Source organism: Lasioglossum baleicum, chromosome 1 (genome assembly GCF_051020765.1).
Source record: "Lasioglossum baleicum chromosome 1, iyLasBale1, whole genome shotgun sequence".
NCBI classification, from domain to species: Eukaryota; Metazoa; Arthropoda; class Insecta; order Hymenoptera; family Halictidae; genus Lasioglossum; species Lasioglossum baleicum.
In genome coordinates, this window is record NC_134929.1 from 20,414,159 (window position 1) to 20,430,591 (window position 16,433).

Here is a 16,433-nt window from a genome sequence, read left to right on the forward strand (position 1 = left end):
AGAGAGGGGGAGAGTCATGGTAGACGGTGGGGAGGAAGGGGTGGAGAGAGCGTACAGCGCGCGTTCGTTCCGTTCGTGTTCCACCGGATACCCCGGGGGTATGTATCTATTGGCCGGCAGCCAATTACACGAGGCAGCCGATAAATCACGGATCCCTGACCCAGTGCAGTTTTATATTTACAGGCGACGATGTTGGTGTGCGCGAAAGAACGGGACAGAGAAAGAGGGTGTGCGTCGGCGAGAGCCGAGCACCGGAGAGGAGGAGATGAACAGAGAAATAGAGAACAGGGGGTAGGAGGTGGACAGGCGCGTGTGCTGGTGCCACTCGCCGCGATGCACTTATCCTCTGTCTCTCTTCCACTCTCTCTCTCTCTCTCTCTCTCTCTCTCTCTCTCTCTCTCTCTCTCTCTGATTCTCTCTTTCTCTTTCGTCCACGCTCGTCACACCTAGGTCGAGTGTAGGGCTCTCGTGCGCGGCGATGCTCTCTCGCGCGACATCGTGTGGAAAGCCGCTGTTGCGAGAGAGAAACAGCGAAAGAGAGAGAGAGAGAGAAAGGAGTCGAGAGAAATGGCGAGGGCTTCTTTCGAAGGGGGTGGAGAGGGGCCGGTGGGATTGTATGAGTGAGTGGGGTGGGGTGTAGCGGCGTATACGTACGTAATGCAGCACTTGTTGCGCCCGGGCGTCGACCTCGGACTCAACCCGAGGCTCCGCGCCGGACTGACCGTCTTCTAGACCGAAAATTTTGCACGGTGCATCGTAACCGTCACGCTGCAGCCGCGTAACCTCGCCGAGGTCCTTCGGCTTCCGCTCGGTGCCGCTCGCAGACGCGTGTCTCTTTTTCCTCGCGGCTTATTCTTCTTCTTCTTCTTCTGTCGCGTACGCAATACGAGAAATGCATATCGCCGATCCCCCAGGCCCGGCCTTCTAAATCAATGGACACGAGACCGTATGCACCGAGGCCGCTCGAGAAACGCTCGTTTTCTGCACGGTTTCGACCGCATAACCGATGTCTCTTGCTTCTGATGCAACGCGGCGCGACCCAGCGCTGGCTGCATCGAAACTGCATCGCGGATAGAGAGCTTAGGCGTTCTTGGAATTTATGGGAGCTCGAAAATCCCTTTCTCTGTCGGATTTTTGATACCAACCGGCGGTAACGAGTACACGAAATTCAAAAAGATAAAAAATGTACTTGGTTGCCGTAGGTCTTAACTATTCAATCTTTATTTCGATTTTATGGAACCTTTCAGGTTGGTACATTCAAAGTATTGAAACAGTAGACAGATTAAAAGAATTTCAGAATATCAATGTATTGGATATACTAAGATCATAAAAGGAAGAATGAAACTTCTATCTCTCTATCTATTTCTCATACAGAAAGAAACTGATGATCGAGAAACGTCCTCGAAGGGCGTATCACTGGCAATCGGAAGGAATAACTCGACGGTTACGCAACGAGTTATCATCTGTACAAGCTTGACAATGAATTTTAGTATAAATTCAAGACGTACGTGTCCCTGGGATAATAATATGTATACATATTGATGGTAATATCTGCTGCGTTAACGTCTTAACTGAACATTTGCATAAGTTTACCGATGAATTTTAGTATAAATTCAAGCAAACATGTCCCTGGGACGATAATGGACGCGTTGATATTTGCTGTTGTTAAACAATATTTAACTTCAACGTATACAATGCCGTACGCGATGTACCTACGGCGAGTAGTATTTCAAAGTTTGGGAAATGGAGCGATCATGAGGAACTCTACTCGCTTCCACCGTGTTCCGATTCCGAATCTTCGATATGTTACGGAGGAAAAAGGAGGTGGTGAGGGATCGAATAAATCTCCGTGTGTCGTCCGTAACGTCTAATACCTTCATTAAAACAAAACTGTCCGCTGTCTGTCTCGTCGATTGTTTAGTCGTTTTTCGTTCGTCGCGAGACGCCTGTGCGTTGTCGCGAGACGCTTGTGCGTTTTACGCGCGTTACTTCAATTCTAAAAACGCCACACACCGAATCTATTCCGTAATGATAGAACAAATTTCTCGCCTTCGATTATGGTAATCGCTTACGTTTATGGCTATTCTAACGTGAACGTCCCCTAACTCGGAGGAAGACTGTATCCGAAGGCAGTTCGGAACCGGCGGATTCGGTGGGACAATGAGAGAAAGAAAGAATGGAGAGCAGACCTCGCGGAGGAGCCGAGCGGATCGGAGCCGAGCCGCGCCGGTTTTATCGCGAAAACGCCGGCATTGTTGAAAGACTCCGGCCGCAAACGATATCGGGAAGAGGATCGCGGGCGCAGCGAGAGTCGCAGCAGCACTTGTTGCGTCCGGACGTCGACCTCGACTCAACTCGAGGCTCCTCCTCAGCTTCGGTCGGCCTCCGAACGCGCCGTCTTTTCAGGATCGAACACTCTGTTCGCTCGCCACGACGGAACACGCTGAAATAGGATCCAGAACTTGGCTGTGCAAGAAAACGCCGGCTTCGAAACGTTCCGACGATGGTTTTTGAGTTTTCGGGGAACCCAGGAAGGTGGACGCTTCAGGGTGTATAGATTAGCGTGTCCTGTGACCTCAGGGCACAGTCGTCCTCTGTAACACGTACAATTTAAAGCAGTGGACATCTTGCGAACATTTTTTCAAACAATCGGTCCATCGTTTCAAGATTGAGCACGAAGAGGGTTCTAGCTCGCTGAAATAGGATCCAGAACCTGGCGGTAGACCGTCGAGAAAATTCATCGAGAAACTTTTACTCGTCCAAGAATAATCGAGAATAATCGTTCGTCTTTATCTCGACTAGCGGGTGTAAGAGGGAGAAGCGAGGTTTTCCGAGTGCGCAAACAATTTTTCCCCGACCTAGCCCAACGAGCCGCGTATCGGAGCGACGATAACGACACGCTCCTGTCGGGAACGCGGCTCGCGGCTGCAAACGACGCAGCATTCTCGTTAAGATTACGCGAATTTAATCAAGGTTTACTGTACGCGACTTCTTCGCTATTTCCGAGAGAAAGTTTTTCCTTAACGCGTTTCTATATTAACACGGTCCCAGCTGATCCGGTTGGGTGAACGTGTGCTACCTTTTTCATTTGAATCACACTCAAAGGACGCTACTGACAATCTCGATACGAAAACAAACATTTTCTTTCCATTCCACGAAAACAAACAAGACTTTTCTTTCCATTTTGTCTTCCCCTTCCACGACTCTATTCCCCACGCTTTCGCCACGGCCCGGTCACGTGACGCGTTTCGTCTCCGTCGTGCATGTGTCACAACATCATGTGACTAATCCGCTACTGGCAGGGAAGGGGTAACTTTTTCCCTTCGATTCGAATCAATTCAACATGTTCTGTCGAATAATTACAAGTTTCAGTGAAGAATTCCTTTATCGTTCCTCATTTTCACGAATAATTCAATTACTTCGCCACCGCGTGATCATGCATCGCACAATGCTGTCGTCAATATGTTTATTTCACCACTCATATAAAAAACACACACGACAGAACATTGACTGATTTGAAAGTAAAATCAGACAATCTGAATAAAAATTGAAGATACCACCTTCGGTCAAATGATAACAAACCTGATAGTATTTCTTGATCAAAACAGTTCATAAAATGTGCATTCTAAAATCGGACAGTCCATATATGCAGCAACCTAATACAATGACGATTTACATGATGCCGAAGCTAGTTCTCTCAAAATAAAAGGAAGAAGACAATAAAGTATATAATAGATAGCATTTCGTTATGGTCTACGCCGTCGAGGCTAGCTCTATGTTCGAGGATCATTCCTAGGGCAGCGTTCAAGCTTCCTAGGCAGGCAGGAACGCGGTGCGAACCACCGGCGACCAGCAACAGCAACAGCAACAGCAGAACCGAGTCGCCAGTCGTTCGCCCCGAGTAACGGAATACACGTCGTCGTGCTGTTGCCGATGTTTTCCCTTCGATTCTCCTGCTGTCGCTTGATATTTATTCGCGCGCGAGTCCCGGCCTCCGCGCCAGCTCCTTTTGCTTTCCTTTTCGACGCCTCGACCGCCTCCCCGGCCGCTAATTAATGGCTTTTATAGTTAATGGACAGTGGCCCCTACGCGCCAGCTCCTGAAGATTTTCATACATTCCTGTTCAAGCTCGAAGTTCTAGACTTTTCGAAAACTCCTGCTGCACGTGGTTACCTTAAGTTGTACCGAGTTGTTGGCAGAGGACTGACCAATTAGCTAACTGGGACGAACAGTAGCAAACTTTCCGGTGCTATCGAGCGAACAGTTTACTTGAGTAAGGCAGATACTATGGAGAATTACGTTTACGTGGATCTCCAACTTCGGAGTTGTTGATAGGGGCCAATATCATTAGGCTGCGGATCTTATTTCAAAATAAAAATGGTTTGTATCAAGAAACAGGAGTTCCATCCTAACTTTTATACTTTTAATTAGCTGGACCTGATACATTGATGTTCCTAAATTCTTTTAATTTGTGTGTTGCTTTAACTCTTTGCGGTCGAGGCCTTAAGTATTATAGAAAATTTTCCGCGAGGAACTAGATCACGTACTGTGAAAACAGAATTCAAGTGATTAAATACTTTATCGAATTGAATTCGATTTCGAGTACGACGGTCTGAGGATCGTGAATCCTCCGTCGACTTTGAAGAAAGAATTCCGAGCCCAATGGAGCACGGTAAAGACGCGGACAACTTCCGCTGTCCCGTTTTCTACGGCGGAGAGTTTTCTGCATACTCGGAGAAGTCAAAATGTCCCAGACATCGGTTTCATTAGAAAACGCGACACCATTCCTCGCCTATCGTACTCTCTGCAGCCGGACACGGGCTTGTACTCTAAGAGGTTAACGATCCTCGCGAGAAAAGCGTCCAACTTTCATCAGTTTCATTCGCAGTTTGCTCTTCTGGTTGGGTCTGATACGGTCGATTCGCCCGACTGACCAATCGTTCCTCGAAGAACGTATACGCTATTTCATCGATCTCCTCTAAAATTTTATTGCTAATTAGATTTGTGGCGTTCCCCTAGAAGGTACAGTCGAGTGAATTTCAAATTCTTCTTCTTCTATCGAATAAAAGCAGAAGAAGGCATCAAGATGTCGTTTCAGTGGGGGTATAGCTTAAGCTCTATAATATCGAGTTAGCCAAATGCTATTTATTTCTGTTAAACTGAAACAAAATTCTACTTCCCTGTCATCCACACTTAATTATTGCGGAAGTATTGCCTGGAATTTGTAAACAACGGAGTTCTGATCGCGAAAGATGTAAAGAAAATCGTAGCGCGAGGGGTTAATGTCGGCGAAGATCGGCTTCGACGAGTAGATCGACGAAAGAGATCTCGCAGGAGATTTCGGAGAGCATCGATCGTGGTTCGCGTTTTTCGATCGCGACACCCGGTAGACTGGACGATCCAATTCCTCGGCCGTCGTGGTGTGCACGTACCGGCGGCTCTCTCGACCTATCCTAACGTAACAGATGACTATCGAGCACGCCGAAACGGTAGCGTTTCTCACCCTCCCGGTGTCGAAACGCGCGCGGCGCCTCTTCGGCTCTCCGCCTCGCCTCGCCTCATCTCATCTCGCTTCGCCTCACCTCACCTCGGCCCGTCTATATTTTCTCCCTCGTCGGAGGAAGAACTCTTTCGACGGAGAGGAGAAGAGCGGATCGATGAGCTACGCGCGCCGATCCTCGTGCGAAGCGCGAACACCCGCGATATCGTCGATCGGGAGCACCCTAACGAAAACTTCGGGGAACAAACGATCGGAAACTCCCTAGGAGAACTCTAGAGAGATCGACTAGGCTCTAGGGAACTCTCTAGGACTCGAAATTAGAAGTCTCTAAAGTCGTTTCCTCCCAGCTGACCGCTCACTTTGATCGCGCCGTGACGAAATCGTTCCTGTAGATCGGAAATTGAACACGTCGATCTGCACAGAATAGTTGCATGTGCTTATTGTTTATCTCTCGTCGCATCTGTTATTTACAAACATGGTCACGGTCAGTTTTCAACCCTACACAGATTTTGCGCCTCTCAATTCTTAAAGGCGAATTCACTCTTCACAATTTTCTCATTGGGCTGTCGAGCGATACAAAAAAACGAAATCGATTTCTAGTAACGACAAACACGAAGTCGCGCGTTCAATTAGGACGTTGCCCTGGACGATGACGTCGCCAACGAGAGCGATTCCGAATTCAACGGCCGGCCGATCTACTTTTTCCCAGCGCGGCGCTCCTCCGCGTCTCCCAGCGCCGCTCCGTGGTAAAAGTGATTTCTCCTTTCTTCTGGAATCTCACCGAGCCTCTCTACGACCGGGGCTTTCCTACCGGAGGTTCTCCGACAACTTGCCGCGACCTACCGCGTCGGAAAATTCCTTGGAGATCGGTAGATCCGCGGACAAAACGATGTGGATACTCTAAAATCCAAGAGGACGTCCAAGGACCCTCTAAAATCTAATGAGAAAAAGTTGACTACCAGACTTTGAGAATAAAAATAGCTGAAAAGAAACTTTTCCCAAAACTTTTTTCGAGAAGAAAATATGCGATTCCTCGGCGACAAAAAGAGCAGATTGAATCCAATTGCGACAACTGCTTACAAACTTGTTTCTCGACAAGTGTCGAGCTTTCTCCGAAAAGCTTCCGGCGAACAGTATAATCCGCGTGCGGCGCGTTGTCCGCTATGTCCGAAGTATCCCGAAGCTCTCGAGGTCCAGGGCGGAGCAGACTCGAAGGGCTCGAAGGGCCGGCCGGCAGAAGTAACAGTACCTAGGCGATAGTTCGCGTAAAGCAGGCTGGTTCGCTCTCGCGAGCAGCGTTTCCTCGCGCGAGACACGGTTTTGCCTGTATTTGTGCGAGCGTTCGCGTGTACGGACGAGAGCCAGTGTTCCTAAGCGCTTATACACAGATGTACACACGTGCATACATACACGTGCGAAAAAACGCGTGTCGATGGGAGCTCGTGCGCGCACGTGCAACGTGCAAGTCGGTGGTACGTGTCGCGTGCGCGAGTGTTCCCCCGTTTGCGGTCGTTTGTACGAGTCGGATGTTGTGTATTGGTGACCGGTGTCGGTGTGTCTGAGTGCATGGAGAGGTCTGGTGGTTGCTCGACTGCCTGCCTGCCTGCCTTGCCTGCCTTGCCTGCCTGCCTGCCTGTTCTGCCTGCCTCGGCTCGGCTCTGCTCTCGGGTGCGCTGCCCGCCAGGACGTTGAACCCAGCGCGACTCAACCTGGGGATCATCCGCGGGTACAACCAGGCCTACTCCTCCTATCTCTCCTCCTCTCCCGCCCCTCCGCCCCTCCAACAGCCTGGCCCCCTCCTCGCCGAGCCACTGACTCCTCTCCTCTCTCGCTCTTTCTCTCCACCCCGTTCTCTCCGTTTTTCCCACCTCCTTCTCTCCTTTCCTCGCTCGATTCTCTCGTTCTCGGCCTCTCGCCGCTTTTCCACCTCCTTCGACACAGACGTCTCTCTACCTTTTACTCTTCTTCTTCTTCTTCTTCTTCGTGGCCTGCTTCTGCTTCTTCTTCTTCATCGTCGTCGTCGTCGTCGTCGCCGTCGTCGTCGTTCTTTCTCCTCGATGTCTCACGATATTTCGTTCCCCGGCACCGCGAGAAGAGGGTACCGTGCCGCCCCACCCGCCCCCCTCAGTGTACACGAACATTCTCCAGGGGCCGTCGTACCCACCTGTACAGGATCCTCTCCTCTCTGGCCACTCGAAGTGCTCCTTCGCACGCACGGTAAACATTTTTGCAGGTGAACACGTGAGATACGCTGCACGGCCCAGCATCGAGTATATCCAGACTAAACGCCGGCCCGAGTTTCCGGGCCCCGGTTTTAAGATCGTTTTCGAAGGATCGAGTACCCGCGGAGATTGCTGGCTCTTATAGGGTGAATCGAGGCCCGACTCCGTGGATTTTGGGACCAGTTTTCTTAACATCGAATTTCGCAGGAATTTCAGTTTCCTGAACAGACCGCGATGTTTATATCCGTGGTTGTCAGGAAGAACGCCGCATGTCACATAATTTCACTTTCGAGATATTGCCGTTTAAAGTTTTGGTCACTAATGCTTTGCCATAGGATATCGGTTCAATTGCATTGTGTTTTTAAGCCTTTCGAATTTATTTTCATGACTTTTTTTCTGATAAATACGTAAATCCTAGACTATGAATCTCAAGTAATGCATATACCGAAGCTTTTTGATCCAGCATCGAGTAGCAAAGAGCCCTTGTCCAGAACCGCTGATTCCCAATTATTAACACTAAACCTACCGAGCACTAAAAACGATTAAAATATTTTAGCGTAGAAAAATAACAAGGCAGTAATTATTTGGATCTAGACATTTATCGAATCAATTTCCATGTAAGCAACTTGTGGCAGGCAGCGGTAGGTTTAGGTACGTCGCGCAAAACGTCATCGAACAAAATGTACAGCGTCGATCTCTATAAAAGTTTCGTTCAATAAAGCTCGTCTTTAAACCTTGGAACACGCGACAAAAGTTTCCAACCAACCCTGGACGCTCTGCTGCTGGGTGATTATTAACGATTAAGTAAATCTTGTGAGTCCAGTCACGAAATAAGCCGCAAGGTAATAGGTCGATCATGAATGCATTTTTACCAGTGTTATCAACTCGATATTATCTAGCCTTTGAAGTTCCCGAACTATCGCAAATTATTAACAATGTCTCGAGAACGTACTCGTATTTACAATTATTCGTCGTGTAGATATGTAAAGAATTTCCGGAATAATTTGAATGAAAAGGACGAACGCGTGTATCTAATCTAACCGAGAAGGTGGAGAATTGTTTATGACCCTCGTGGCGAACGTGTCCTACAAACAAATGCCTTGGATGGAACTTGTGTTGGTTTATCGAATTACCTCGGTATCAGCAGTGGCATATCGGTAGCCTAACATCGTCTTATTAAACTACACTAAGTAAGTAAACTGACTAATTAGGGGAAGCGACTGGTTGCAGATTTTTCGAAAACGTCAGTATTTAGATTTGGAGTGAATGTGAATGTTTTTCTAGACTGCAGATTTTATGCAAAATAGAAACTTTCCAAGTCAATTGCAGGGAACAAGAGCTAACCCTTTAAAAAGAAAATCAAACATTTCTTTCGACCTAGAATATTTCCATTCTCTATGATCTTTTAAATTTGGTGGATATGAAATTGATATAACACCTCATACAATACTTAAATGTTTAGTAATTGATTTGATTGAATATTTAAAATAATGGTGCAGCAATTTTTAGTGGCACCTCAGAATCGCCACTCGTCTGCTAAGGGTTAAATAAAAATTGATTGCTTCTTTTGATAATTTGAGGAAAGATTTCTTTAAATTCTTTAAAAATTCCGTTCGATCGGCAGCCCTCAGCGAGGGGTGGAATTCGCGGAACCGTGGATCTTCGCGATAAATCTGGGAGTCGTGTCTGAGAGAGAAAGAGAGAGCAGCCAACCGCGGAGCATCAGCATCAGCATCAACATCAGCAGCAGGAACAGCAGCATGATTCAGAGGTGGAGATTCCGAGGTTCGTCTGACGAGCCTCGAGGACGGATTTTCACGAGGACGAACGTCGCAGGAGAGCATAATGCCGAGGGACGTTTCGCATAGCACTCGCTCCCGACGCGGTTGCGATCCTAACGGTTTCATCCGCGGTGGTTCGCGCGCACGTGAACGCGCCTGGAGCGGTGCGGAGCGGAGCGAAGCGTTATCTCCTCTCCGCGGCGACGTACAGTGAAGATCGGAAAAAACCGGCCGGGGAAAGCAGGAAAAAATGACGGCACGTCGGAGGTGGCTGTGAGCGCTTCTCTCCTCCTCCTCCACCTCTTCTTCTTCTTCATCTTCTCCTCTCCTTCTCCGTGCCTCTTTGTTTCGCTCTCTCGAGCGTTTCTCGAGCGCGCCAGATCGTTCGGGCCGATTGCATCCTCGCGTGGAGAACGAGAACCGACAGTGGAAAGCGACCATCGTGGACGACGGAGGCGCAACCCTTTCGTGCACCCAGTAAACGCAGTAGTCGACGATTAACCCTTTGCGGCCCTTCGAGCCAGACTCCGCATTGACTTTTGCACCATTGTTCTTTATTTAATTGATTCACATTGTATTCAGCAATAATGCTACAACTACATCGTACGTAAGCACAATTTGCAGCAATTTCTTAATAAAAGACTTTAGAACATGTTCAGGAAAATTTAAAATCTCCAGAAATTCGAAAAAAATGCAGATTTCCCATCGATGTTTTAAAGATTCGAGTTTTATAAAAATTCAGCAGTGAGATATTGTCGACAGCAATGCTCTTAATTTTTTCAGACTTTTTAATAGAGTGGATCATAATAGATAAAATAAAAGATCGATTTTTTTGGATGTTTCGAAAATTTCTCTGTTCGATGTACATATTAGTAAGAATTTCATCTAGCACAGTGACCAACTGCCTGTTCCATTATCCGAATAACTGGAGACTCAAACTAATCTGATAAGTTCACATTGTTCTCTCCTCGTCCGTCTCTCCAGGGGTTGATAGAAAAAATTTACAGGGTTCAACAGGCTCTGTACATTCGGTTCTACGTTGTACGGGGGTGTGGCGTAGGCAATAAACTCGGGATGACTTCACGAGGGAATAATCGTTCGATCGGACCGCGCTGGACCACCTTGTCGCTCGAAGGCGAACGTGTTTCCAACGTTTATCGCCTAGAATCGTTCGCAGCGTCTAGGTTTCCCAAGGTAGACCGAAAGTGAACGCGGTATCGGCCATGGGATCGTAGAAACTTTCTTTTCGTTGTATCCCACCCTTCCCCGATCTATAACCCGATCAGATAATTAGTTGCGACGCGACCAAGTTTGACGTGTCCCAGTCCATGAACCGATCGTCCATGTGCTGCGTTTGTAGGGACAAGTATGGTAGACAACCTGTGACAAGCTCTTACTATCCCTTATTTTACAATTGATAAAAAGTGCGATAAATATTGAAGAGGCACGACGATAACTATCCTGGAGATGTTTGATCCAGGATACGTTGATAGCGATGCATGATGTTTAGACTTCGGATCTTTATGCATTTATAGCAAAATTGAGTAGATGAAATACAATATTGTTGGAAAATTTTAAAAATTCAAGATGTCGATGTATGGTTTCTTCTCTATTAACCCCTTGCCCTACAATATCGCGTCAGACTCGTGATGAAGATTCTGAACAGAGTCTAATAAATTAATTTTCGTTAAACCAAGATGAAATTCAATTTTGGTTTTGTTAACGTATAGTTATCGGAGAACATGTAGGCATACAAATAGATATAAATTTACTCCTTTTTTAGCAAATTTTGAACTACAAAGAAAGTTCTAATCATTGATGCCGTAAAATAAATCGTAGCGCAAGGATTTACAATCATTAAGGGAAGAAATAACATTCAATTTAATTTCTATTTCTTGCCATCGCTGCAGACAATTTTGATTTTGCATAAAGATCCGCAATCTAATGTGTCCTAACCCAAAAATGGTTGACTGCGGACAATGAGACAGCCCTTGACGATTGGTCATCTGTCCTGTGATTGATCCCCCGAACGGTTCGGATAAATGAAGTTCCACTGCATCGAGGTGGAGTCTGCGTCGCAGAGAAGCGTTCGATCAGCTCGAGATCGCGTATCGAGGAAAGAACGGGCCGCGGTTGCGATCGGCAGGCGCGTCGCCTTGATTAGTCACGCGTATGCACGGCGAACGAAGCAATTTCTAATTTCACCGGCGCGCGGAGAGAAGCGGACAGAAGCGGCGAGTAGAGGAGGAGAAGATGGAAAGAGGGGGCGTCCAAGCGACTCTGTACCCTTCGAAAACCGGTGGAGGTTCCTCTCGGCGGGTATCTAGACGGGGGCACGTATTTTTACCGGATTACGAGCTCGCCAGCCGGAGCCAGCTCGCCGGAGCCAGCTCTAAAGCGTGTTCAGAGGTTCTCTCCTCTGTCGAACCGGGTGGCTTCAGTCGCCTTTTTATTTTTAGAAATCTCTCGCGCGCGCGTTGCTGCCGGCCGAGCAGGCGCTCGTCGTCGAAAAATTCTCCGCGCTTAGGCCTCTCGGCAGCCTAGAGCAGTCGCCTCGCCGCCGGAGTGGAATTGGATCGCGACGATAGTGAAAGTGGCGCGAGCGCGCCGCGCACGCGGAAAGATAGAAAGAAAGGTGGAAAAGAAGCGAGCGAGAGCGAGCAACAGCAAGAGTAAGAGCGCGAGCATGAGCGAGCAAGAGCCGACCACCACGGAGCGCAGCCGAGTGCACCTTAAGGTGGATGAAAGTTATCGGAGAAAGCTAATTGCCAGCGTCGAATCCCGATCCGCCGCCGTGAGCGTCGACCGTCGACTCGAACTCGACTCGTCTCGACTTTAATCGACCTGGTGCGACCACTCGCGAGATCATCGAAAGTAACCGACTCGCTGTCGTCCGTGATCACCTGGATCTTTGTCAGAACAAAAATCATGATCAGACGGCTGGGGATCTTCATGCGACATAAAAATTGTCTACGTCAATTACGAGAGGGGACCAAGTCAAAATTGTTTTCTTTCCGCAACAACTTTCATATATATATATATATATGGACACAATACATTGATATTTTACAATTCTTTCGATCTTCGGTTTCCTTCAAATTGCACCCACTTGTTTTTTCCAGAAATTCATAAAATCCAGTCTAACGATTAGATCGATGCAAATTTTTGTTTTCACTGCCGTGTACTCATCCTTGTCAAAAATGCATAAAATCACGGATGCGCAAATGCATCAGATTCGTTTACCGATTCGTTCAAAGAGGACTCGGAATTTTTGGTTCTAAGAAATAGGTTGGTTCTAAAATGTTTCTTTTTACCGCTGTCTGCACATTTTCGTCAGAAAATCACGGATGCATCAGATTCGTTTGTCGATTCGTCCGAAGAAGATCCGAAAGTTGTGGAAAAGCTGTAAGTGCCAGAGCCCACTGGACGGCGCAGTGCAAGTTGGCCGGCGTCGTTCGCGCGCGCCGTTGCACACCAGCGAAACGAGTGCACTCGTGTGCACCGCATGTACCGCGTGCACCGCGTGCATAGGCAGCCTTTACGTAACTCCGCGCCCGTTCCTCTTTCCGCTCCGCTCTGCTCTGCTCCGCGTCGGCCAATGCAGGGCCGAATCTACCGTACACCGACCCCCTTTCCCACTTCAAATTCGAGGCACAAAAGTGACGTTCGTAGACGTCAACGACGACGAATACTTTCGCCGTCGCGACTATAGTTAACGGCGATTCGTCTGCCGGGAGAAAATTAAGCGGCGACGTTCGCGTGTGCGCCTTCTCCAGACCGAAAGGTAATCTATCGTAATCAAATATTTATAAGCGGCGACCGCTGATGCATCGTTGATGCATCAAACCCAGTCGCTGCCTTTCTATTCCTTCTCCTCGACCGTCGCCAGTGGTCTTTCTAACCCTTTAGCTCGGTTCGCTTTCGATTTGAACCCTTCGTTTCCGATTCGAACCCTTCGCTTTAAGCCTTAACCCCTTGCACTATAAGTGAAGGTTTTCAACAGCATCTGCTAAACACGTGTGCTTGTAACCCTCTGCAATCGGGGCTATTTTAACTCGAAAATTAAACATTTCTTTCGATAATTGTGTCAATTGTATGCAAAGTCGAATTCTTATAAATAGACATAGTTATAAGTACATTATGTGGGGAAATCAGTTCATGCTACTAAAATTAGAAAATGATCTTATCATTATTGTGTCTCATCTTTCGGCCACGTTTTGGGCGACCGGACGTCGCTAGTGAGATAGTTACACACCATGGAAGAGCAAAAAGAGCAGAGCTGGAAGCACGATGCTATCAGGCCGCTCCTCTGCACGCTCCGCGCAAGGATGAACGATGATTTGTCGGCGAACCGACGAGGCGCGAGAGCCACATAAATTCTTATTAGCAGGCCGTTATCGCCGCCTGGAAAAATCTGCCAGGATAAAGCCCGATCCGCGTCCACTCGTTAGAACGATAACTATCTTTGCTCCTAGGCGAATGCAACCACCCCACGCGCTTTATTCCGGCGATGATCGATACCTTGCTCTTTCTCCGTTGTTTTGTCGCGGTTCGACAACGATCCGTTTTTATTCCACAATTTTTAGTACATTTTTAGTCAGCGGTTTTTTTATGATTCGCAGAACCCGTGGCAAGCACAAGGTACGGACGAGGATGGATCCTAGAAGGGAGGAACGTCCTCTCGAAAATGCAGAACGCCATGGGACCGCTCGGTCTGCTCTATGAGTACATGGAGAATCGGACACGAGTCAAGGTACGTCCCCATAGAATTTCTATAGAAGCAGCTGATACAGTAGAACCTCCATCAGCCGATGTAAACACGGAAACATTGGTGTACTCAATTTGGTACCGGAATCAAGTTTTATTGATCTAAGTACGAGGTTCTACTGTATTCCAATTTCATAGGTCATTTAACGCTAAAAGTAGCTTGGGTTGCCTTATGAAAAGCGAGACAATTTAATTTATTTAGATTTTATTTGAACTTCATTATACGTGCTTGAGAATATGTAAATAAGTGTGTGAGATTTCCAATGGAAGCATTTACACGATAAAGAAGAATTTTCATTTACATAGCTTAAACATTGTCGACTGTGAAAATCAGATGGAAGCTCGATCGTGTGTACACAAGTACAAAAAGCTTGCTGGACAATTTTCAGGAGAGCTGAACAACTTTATTGTTGATCGCGAAGGGACAGTTCTAGTCCAAGCGAGAGAGTTCGATGATCAGGATTCTAGAGGAAAAAGGGAAGCACCTTTCCCTCCGACTAGCGACTGTGTCGGATCGGTGACGAAGGCGAAGAGGAGAGAGGGAGAAAGCACTGCCCCGAAAACAAAAGGCGAGGAGACAATTGCCGTTGTGTTTCGACTCGTTGTCTTCGCGAGACGGGGACAGCGAATTCGAGGGTTGTCCCCATCCCGAACCCGAACCCGGCACCGTAAACACCCACACGTCACCCATTTCTGTCTGACCCGTGGCATTGTCGCACACGCACACGCACACGCGGCTGACACACTTTCGCGACAGAGAAAGACACGTGCGGGAATCGGTATCAGCAAGGCAGCCCTTCGAAGGTGAACGAAAGGGCCGGAAGGTGTGCTGTACAGGGTGGTCCTGCTGGAGGCGGACACCTAAACTTCGTCTTTGATTTCAACGTTATCAAGAAGTCTGTACGCCCTCGTATAAACTAAATGCTTATAAAACCAACACGAATGCGCCCCTCTCCAAATTTTTAGCCATTCTTTCTATAATATATGCCTAATTAATTTAATTCCTCATGGATGCATCTCCACAATCTCAACATTCGCAAATTAAAAATATTGGAACCCGTAAACTAAGCGTTAAAGAAGAACAGAAAGGTATGGATACCATTTGTTGCAACCGAAGCCAAGACTTTTTAATTCTATAACCTTAAGGTCATAAGATTTATATTTCGTGGGTAAAAGAGGCTCAGAGGCTCATTACAGTGCAAGACAAATTGGTGTACACGTAAATTGTGAGATCAAGGAATTCAAATCAGAAATGAGAACGCCCAAAGCCACGAACTATTTTAGCTGTAGGAATTGATTCGTGGTCTTCGCGAATTTATTGATTGGATTTGCAGACGATAAAAATATATCCCACGCTCGAGAATACATGTTCCATATGAGGTGTAAAGAATTGAGATGTAGAACAAAGTACAGCTAATATTTCAACGCGCGAGGAAGAAGACGGAAAATGAAGATTCGAGTAGGTAACGTCGTAGGAAGGTGTTCTGGGGTTAAACGGAGAAATAAATCAGTATTTGGGTGGCGAGTCTCCCGATCGATGCGGAGAGTTAGTGTTATATGCAAAACTAATACCGTCACGACCAAAGGAGACATTTAGATGGCTAGCTCGGGGTGGACCACCCTGTAGAGCACGGAGGGAGCAAAAGAGGCGGCTAACTGTTCGGGTCAACACACTCGTCTCCATGGAGACAGCCGAGGCCCTTCTCGCCCTTGATACGCCCCTGATCGTCCCCTTTCTCCGTCTCGAAGGGTCGAGCCGGTCCGAAAAAAAGGCTAGCTCTACTTGCTCGCGCAAGCCTTGAAAAGCCCATTTCGGGAAGGGCCACTCGCCGGGAAACGCCGTTTTCTTCCACTCTCTTCGCTCCTCTCCTCTGGCCTCGAGAGGAATATGGAGGAGCTCCGACGTCGATGCGATCGCATCCCCCGAAATTCGGGTAGTAGTGCAAACGCTTTATGGCAGAGGAGGGTGACGCGTTCCCTGCAGCGTGGAAAATGTTTTGGCTCCGGCGAATCGATGCCCAGCTCCTTCCCGAAGGCTACCGTCGCTTAGGGGAGGGCCGCGATCATGCTCGTTGTTGTACTTAAGGGGATCCTCCGGCCTGGAATCTCCAACAAATCGATTTTTCTTTTTCTTGCATTTTCTTAACCCCCATGTCCTACAAC

The 16,433-nt window shown here is 47.6% G+C and overlaps 2 protein-coding genes across 7 annotated transcripts in view; one reads left to right on the forward strand and one right to left on the reverse strand.

Moving 5' to 3' along the window:
- Window positions 1-16,433, reverse strand: part of Eip74ef (Ecdysone-induced protein E74) — a 215,547-nt gene that overhangs the window by 148,585 nt on the left and 50,529 nt on the right. The gene's annotated exons all lie outside the window — the stretch shown is intronic.
- Window positions 1-16,433, forward strand: part of Lsm11 (U6 snRNA-associated Sm-like protein LSm11) — a 36,549-nt gene that overhangs the window by 4,287 nt on the left and 15,829 nt on the right. For both annotated transcript variants that reach the window (XR_013008660.1, XM_076420769.1), the window contains exon 3: window positions 14,126-14,256. Coding sequence is in view for 1 of the 2 variants with exons in the window: in XM_076420769.1 (XP_076276884.1) it covers window positions 14,126-14,256 (131 nt within the window). In the remaining variant the exon portion in view is untranslated. The remainder of the gene's footprint in view (window positions 1-14,125; window positions 14,257-16,433) is intronic.